The 8,930-nt window shown below is 31.8% G+C and overlaps 1 protein-coding gene across 3 annotated transcripts in view; it reads right to left on the bottom strand.

Annotated features, from left to right (window-relative positions):
- Positions 1-8,930, bottom strand: part of hppy (MAP4K3-like protein hppy) — an 84,745-nt gene continuing 75,815 nt past the window's right edge. For all 3 annotated transcript variants that reach the window (XM_070135794.1, XM_070135796.1, XM_070135795.1), the window contains one exon: positions 1-8,600. In XM_070135794.1, the coding sequence (XP_069991895.1) occupies positions 8,483-8,600 (118 nt within the window). In that variant the 3' untranslated portion in view covers positions 1-8,482. The remainder of the gene's footprint in view (positions 8,601-8,930) is intronic.

Here is an 8,930-nt window from a genome sequence, read left to right as displayed (position 1 = left end):
TTAAAATAAATACAATATACTTTATTGTGCTTCATCATTAAGAATAAGGTATACTGTATAATGTATGGAAGAGGGTATATACAGTACACTGGGTAAAACAAGAGCTAATGAAGAACCTCCAGCCCACACAACTCCAGATTACTGTGACATGCTGTAGCCTCCAGACGCACCTTGTAAATGCAGCTGGCAAAGATACGAGCAGTCTCCGTAGTCTAAACATATAATGGCCATATATTCCCTTGTCGAACTTTAAAAAATTGGTGGAATATAAACTGCAGTTTTGATTAATCTATTCCCCTTACATAGTACTTTAACACAGCCAACTTTTCTTTTTACTTTTTCTTATACACAAAAAAAAGAAAAGGAAAATGTTACTATTAAAACTGCTGAGTAATTAGCAACACTTTGTGCAGTATGCTTTGGTTAATAGCATGAAATATCAAACTAAAAAGCAAAAGTAACACCCCTGATAATAATTTCTTTAAATAATTGACAAGCTAATGTGGTACTTACTTACCTAGGAAATGAACATTATGCATAAAAAAACTCTCCTCAGGTAAAATAACAAAGCATAGTTTTTAAAACTACACATTTAATCACAATGTCAACCTTTACCATCAGCACTCAATCCAGCCAAGCATTTATAGATGCTCATTATGATTATCATAACTCTTTAAAAAAAAACATTTGATGTTTCTGTTCTGCCTAGATTTTCATTTCCATTAAATACTGTGAATCATCCTTCTGTGACAATTCCTTTTCTAATTTAATTTGAATTGACTATCACCACTGCCTTCTGAATATAAATATAGTAATATGGAGTTAATAATCAAGTCCATTTTACTATCAAGAGTAATGAAAACTTTCCATAACTTCTTAAATTATAAAAAATATATAAATGTTACATGACCCCCCTACAGAATAATGCACAATCAATTCCTTCATATCTCCCTCAAAAATCAAAATATACTGATTCATGTTTTTTTTTTATGTTGAAAGGCTGACAGAACATACAATTCATCACGAGACTAAAAACAATAAAAAAAAATCAACTATTCCTTCCTTTTGCTATCTTAGACTTGCGCCAACTAGATTAATAAATCATCATTGATACAGTGATTCATTTGCAGAAGAGATTTTTCTAAATAAACACTTGAGATAGAATGGAGAATCAACAGCAACTTCTTTGACCTGAATAACAACCAGTACAATATCTTGTCTGACTACCATGAAATTCTAATTCTAAACCACTACCCAGATCTCCTCACTTTTTATAAACACTAGCACTTTATTATAACCAATTATACATTGGGAAAAATAAAGACACAATGTCTGCCTTGGACTAAAATAGACACAAAATTGAAGGGAATGGAATTAAGAAGAAAAAAAAAGAAGAAAACTAACAGGAAATATTCAACTCTTTAAGAATGAAATACTGTAGACATCATTTAGTGCTTTCCAAAAGATGGCAAACTGTCCAAAAGAAGTGTTTAAATTATCATAAACTTCAATTCCCAACTCTGCACGGCTGAAATAACCATATCAAAATTAAGACCATATAAACATTTTTTGTCATCCTTTAGGGGTTAACAAACCACATTTCAAAAATTTGTTTTCTACTCTATAAGATGGATTCTGCCCCAGCTATCTAATTAACCAAGAGAAATTAAATATTGCACATACAACCGAGATCAAAATCTCCAATCTTTCTACTACCGACAAGTAGCAATCATACTCTTTCATTTATTTCTGAGCCAGAAGAGTGACAGAATGGGTATTGATTTTCTTTTTATTGCCGAATTATCTGGGTTGTTTTTTTTTCCTTACTCAATGAAATTAACATATCATTACTACACGGGACATGTTTTTCTTCTGATTAACTACTCCAATATCTGATGAATAAAATCAGTATCAATAGTGAACAAGTTAGAAACTCATGATAACCATGAACTACAGTACCAAATCCAAATAATCCCCTCATCACACCTGACACAACTAATATTTTCCTTACCTGTACATTTCCTAATCTTTATCCATCAAAGACTGACAATTACCAATCCAAAACTTTTTCTAGCAATGTACTGATAGTTCTGAGAAGTCTGAAGATTTGTATCACTTTTTATATACAAGTTCATTTCTTACACATATAATATCAAAACTGTAAAAAGCTTTTATATATATAAAAAAATTAAGGATTTCCAAAGAAATAAACATTTCCTGAAGTAATCATAAAAAACATTAAGGTTTTTCATCACACCAATTTTATTCTAGATTTACTTATATAATACTTATTTAAATCTTGCTTCATAATATACAACCTCACTGGCAATAAACTGTACATATAAAACCACCTCCTGTTGTGAAAAAAAAACTTTATTCAAAAATTCCTTTTTTTCAATATATAGTTTCAAGTGCAAACACAACACAGTAATAATAAACACAGGAAATAGGTTAACCTTCATTATATTTCCATAAAATTTTGCAAATAGATAAAACCCTCTGCACCAGTGATCAGACCATTTGTTTTTTACGATGGCAGTTGTATGGAAATTATATGAGATCTATGATGCTGAACTGTATGTGACATGGAATGCAATGGTATGCTTTCTTTGGTTAAACTGCAATGATGTTACTGCTTTCACATGCACTCAGTCTGGCACCCTTAGATCCATCAATGCTTGTGTGCTTCTACAAGATGAACATCCGTATCCAGTACTCTTCACAGACTCAAACAACATTACTCGCTCTGAATATGTGACTACGTAAAGAATAGAATCGAACGTTGGATATGAGGTGGGGTAGCTGTGTGGAGCTAGAAGCTAGATAGATATAATGGGAGAGGTTGGTAGCCTCTGGTAAGCATGAGGGGTCCACTTTAAAGCTTGGGAGAGTGAAGAAGCAGTCAGCTCGGGTGCTGCATCCACTCCTGTCTTCACCTAGTCTCTATGTACAAAAAATTTATCAATTTACAGAAGTTGTTTATAAATATATATATATACAAGAACCAATTTCACTTTCATTGGTTTCTGAACCTATTTCCAGACAGGAAAATGACAATAATCCTAATCTAGGAACACATCAGTGTGTGTTTGGGTAAGCCCACAATAAATGCCTTGCCACTGTTTTCATGCAAAAGGGAACAGTACTATGGGGAAGATTTTCTGGTGAGTACACTGCTGCATGAGAAATCACTTCCAGTCTCATGTACCCATTTTGATACAGCAATTCTTTGTGTGAACGCTACCTACAAGAAGCTAAAAATCTTTCTAAATCCATATCACAACTGTTAAATCATGCAGTTGCTGATGCAAAGCAAACACTTTGCTGGGCCTTTTTTTCTTCTTCTTTCTCTTGGATATGCATATTGTAATCTTTGACAGCCCTGTGGACAAGCTACTGTATTCATAACCTTATGTACCAGATTTTTGTAACTATATATGAAAAGCTTGATGAATGATATCTCCTCTCTTTGGGGTGGGGTGGGGGGTTGGGTATGGGAGAAATAATAAAAAATAAAAACAAATTACACTATAACAAAACCTTTTAAACTGTACATTCAAGGCACTACATCAGAACTAAAGTTTTATTACCACTGTGGTAAAGTTTTCCCTTCATATCTTAATCTAACCTTTCAAGTCATGTGTAAGACTTCTAAGATTTTGATTATCTAGTTCTAACATCAAATAAGTACCACATATTTCCAATTCACTATTTCAGTTTCTCCATATAATTTGCTGTCATGTATACACACAAACAATTTGGAATGAGTAAGCCACTACACTTTGTTTTGATTTGTGTGGTCCTACTATGAAGGTACCATTTCTTAATTGTTAGACCATTACCAAGCACTCCCTCAGTGTAATCAAATCAACAAAACGTTTTACAGTAACAATTGCTAGGAATATCGCTTCTGAGACAGAGTCTACCGTAGTTTCCTTTCTATAGTGTAACAGGAAAGAGATTACGTCTTGTAGTTTCCTCTTTACAAATGTCTGTCACTGAGCCACGACTTCAGCCTAGCCAACACCACACCACAAGCACCAATATCAAATCAAGGTGGATAGCATGAGCAATCAATTAAGTACACATGACTTCACTCCAGTATAAATGATATATATACCAATGGAAAAAACAAAAAAAAAATCACACATACATATCTACTGAACTTCAATGCTTAAACTGTAATGAAAAGCTAAACTTCTATGATGAATATTGAGTACAACACAATCAGACAAGGGCATGCAGGTAATACAAACACACACACACATATGTATGTATGTAATTATGTGTATATATATATATATATATATATATATATATATATATATATATATATATATATGTATATATATACATATGTATATATATACATATATACATATGTATATATATATATATACATATATACAAATGTGTATATATATATATATATATATATATATATATATATATATATATATATATATATATATATATACATATACATATACATACATATACATATATATACATATACATATATATACATATACATATATACAAATGTGTATATATATATATATATATATATATATATATATATATGTATATATATACATATATATATATATATATATATATGTATATATGTATGCATATTTATATGTATATATATATATATATATATATATATATATATATATATATATATATGTATGTATGTATGTATGTATGTATGTATGTATGTATGTATGTATGTATGTATGTATGTATGTATGTATGTATGTATGTATGTATGTATGTATGTATGTATGTGTATGTGTATGTGTATGTGTATGTGTATGTGTATATATATATATATGTATATGTATATGTATATGTATATGTATATGTATATGTATATATATATGTATATGTATTTGTATTTGTATATGTATATGTATATGTATATACATATATACATATATACATATATACATATATATATATATATATATATATATATATATATATATATATATATATATATATATGTACATATACATATACATATACATATACAATGTATATATATATGTATGCATATATATATATATATATATATATATATATATATATATATATATATATATATATATATATATATATAACACACACATATATGTATACATATATGACAAGAATTTAAATCACAAAAAATGTCGGTAACATAGTAATATCAAGTAATACAAAATTATACATAGCATATAACCCGTTAGAAAATTCTTTGTTATTTCAAACTACAGTACGCACATCACTGTGGGTCAACAGCAGATACAACTGACCTACATTTTCTTCTATATCAGATACCCAGAGCATGAACTCCACATTTACCCTTGATATATATAATGGTCTGCTCCCAACACCGTCAAGGATTAAAGTATGATATACAGATAAATGGAATCTGACCAAATTATATTCAATGCTGTTAATAGAAGCTAGACTCAAATCCTGCATACATGGAAGAAAGTTCATAAGCTTAGTTGTGAAGATCTTACAAACTAGAGGGAATGGTTTCTTTCCTTTCTCTTACCTCTCACAAGAAGTAATCTCTGATATTTCTTCGTATAACGAGTTTCATAATGTAAGGAAACAAGAAGTGACAAAAAGAACAAGGAAAAAATAAGTGCACACAAGACAAACCTACACTATTCTTTTTTAAAAAATCAGACATCACACTTATAACTATTTTGTAAAGCTTGAGCTGTGAAACATTCCTCCATTCACTCACTCTCTAACCTTCACACATTTAAACAACAGCCAGAAAAAAATTAAACCCAAATCAAAACAGAAAAACACTCTTGTAAGTGTACAATACTTTCTAAATTCACTTACACAGACAGACACACACAAACACACAAAGCACAGACAAACATGGGCATATAAAAATGCTAATTCTCCTTCTTTACTGTCAAGAATCAAGTACTTCCATGATCTTTTCAAATCTACTGTAATTTTACCCACCAGTTTTAAAACAGTCTACCTCAACTTTTTTCTCCTCACCTGTCAAATGTCTCCTTTTGTATTGGCAATAATTGTTTTATTTAAGAATAGACACCAACCTTCTCTGCTTTTTTTCTCTTTTCCTTGTTTAACTCTCAAAAGCACCACAGAATATACCAGTCATCGTGCACTTAAACAGCAGTTCCCTTCCTCAATCATCCGGAAATTTCCTTGTATCCAGTAGAAACACAAGTGCACCCTGTTCTTAGACCTTTTAAAAAGTTTATATGTCACATTTACTTTACTTGAATAACATTTAAAACATGACCTTCCACTGATTACAACCAAGTACAAAAGCCATGAAATATACATTTCATATGGCAGCTTGACTTATCAACACTTTAAGCCCATTCTAGGGACAGTTCCACGATTTCAACTTGTAATGCTAAAATGTTTGTCTTGGAGACAACTGCTTCTCTATTTCCATATTTTTGCAAAACATACTAAGTTAAGAACAAGACATTCTATAATTTCAAAATTCTCAATCTCAGACCCATGCACTATATCACTGTTTTGCACTCTTTCCCTGCTGTTCAAATATCTATACACCCTACAGGAATTAAATAAAATAGCTAGGCATTGCAGAAAGAGAGACAGCAGCAAGCCCCTTTAAATATATATATCACTCAAATAAAGGAATTGTCATCCTATAAAATACTGATTATTACTTATCAATGCATAGTTAAATAAGTGCGAGAGCTGCTCTCTGTTTCCCTTGGGAGAACGATGAATGCTTGATGTTCACATCTTAAGAGCCAGGAAATATGATGCTTTGGACTGACACCAGGCCAGCTAAAGCTTATCATACACCTTATCAAGATCAGCTTATAGAAAATGACTAACTCCACACGACATTATTTTTTGAAGTTTGAAAAAAATCATAAAACAGCTTTGCCTTCATAAGTTCTTTCTGTCTAACAACTCGCATGTAAATGTTTGTCTTAAACACTTACAGCCATTAAAATTAGATCTACAGCATACTGGTACTATTGAAATACTGTTACACTGCAACACTGCTGGGTACACCTTGGACATACTATAATCTGGACATGAGGTTCTCACCTGGATGTACATACAACAAACAAGGTTACATTCTAGTACTGAGCATACAGCCCTATGCTGGTTGAGTTTCCCTTAAAACAGTATAAAGAACTTATTGGCATGAACTGCATTAAGAGGACAGAGTTAATCACTGACTGCGCAAAGATTTCACACTGTCCTGTCATGCACTGCAAAGAATGGACTAACACAGCTATCATAAAAATTCTCTCTTTATACACACATTCATAAAAACTGTCCTGAGCCACTAAGAAGACTGGAATTTAGTCCTTAAAATATCATCAGCATTTCAGTAATGGACTAAAGCCACAATTTTTAGGCCTTTTGAGGGCTAGATTTCACCATAAATATCATATCTGCTGCGATCACAAAAACATGGAGCATTCCTTGCATGAAATTAAACCTTTTTCTCCTGCCTGGTGCATTGTAATACAGCCAATTGCGGACAACCTTAGAACAATCTGTATATGTTTGCACATGAGTGCAGTCTAGCCGATAAAAGTCTTAAAACAAGGCTCTAAATATATGAATACTAAACAAAATATGATAAAAAATTTCACTGAAAGTTCACTGGAGTTCCTTATCATTATGACAAATACTGCAAGTTTTTTTGGGATAAGTGATTCCCTCATCCTTGTATTCAGGAGATTCAACATTTCAAAAGTAGTATAGTTTCTTAATTAAAGCAGTGGGTTTTACCTCTCACTTTCTTTCAACACAGATAATATAGAATTTGTGTGCTTCCTATCAATTTCATCAGCAGAATGGCTGTTTACACATCTGAAAATTTTCTCTTTACTTTATTCTTTAAAATAATTTTTTTCCAACAGCAAATAACCTTTTTCTATAATTTGCAAATTAAAACTTCCAAAACGTGTGTGCTGGTTGTGAATGATAAGCTTTTAGCAATAATATATAACCTTTTTGTATTTATCAGTACATATATTTTTTTTCCCATGTTTTAGAAGTCACTCACCTCTTTGGTAGATATAAATCCTGTCAAAAAGGAATTTCCATTTCTCACTCTGAGCAATCCAGGAAGTCATAGTCGAGGCAAAATTCAATTAAAAACACAAAAGTTCAGGTATCCGGGCAGACTTAAACCAATTAAAAGCACTCTTCTATTGTCTAAACCATTGAATTCTCTCACTTCTTTTCTTCCTTTAATTAAGACAACATTCTTCTTTTGTCTTTTTAGGGAAAATAGTACCTGGTACCTTGGTATATCACACACGCATCTCTACACCAAGATCTGGACTCCAAAGAGATTGCAGGGTGTCCCTCTCTGGTACCCTAAACACTAGTCCCAGCACATTTTTTTTCGCTCACTCAAGCCATTTGAACCCCTTGTTGCTCTCGTTGTTTCCTGCTCTCAATGTTGCAGCAGCCATCAGAGGACAGCTCAGTACATGCTAGATTCATGTCCAGCAAGAATGTACAAGTTGACACCCTGGTTCTCCCCTGAGGCTGCGCTACTCGGCTCCAACATTGACGATGGTCGGCTCTCCAGTGTGATAATTCTGAAATGATAATGTAGCCATTAGTACTAATTAAGAAAAAAAGAAAGAAAGGGATTGAGCATGCTCTTAAGATATATCATAATATGAACATGACTTTCATCACATAATTACAATTTATTTCATATTGTGGATCAAAGAGATAACACACATATTTACATATATTACAAAAACATTGGGGAAATAAATCACAGAAATTACAAGTCCTATAATTGTGCTAGGCTTATTACCAGAAGCTATTAAACCAAGAGAGAGGTAGGGCAACCAGAAAGAAAAAGAGCTGTATAGCCATTATATAAAAGAAAGAAAAGAAATAGAAAAAAAGGTCATGCA

The sequence above is a fragment of the Penaeus vannamei genome, chromosome 21 (genome assembly GCF_042767895.1).
Source record: "Penaeus vannamei isolate JL-2024 chromosome 21, ASM4276789v1, whole genome shotgun sequence".
In the NCBI taxonomy this organism is placed as follows: Eukaryota; Metazoa; Arthropoda; class Malacostraca; order Decapoda; family Penaeidae; genus Penaeus; species Penaeus vannamei.
This window is presented reverse-complemented; position numbering and strand designations above follow the sequence as displayed.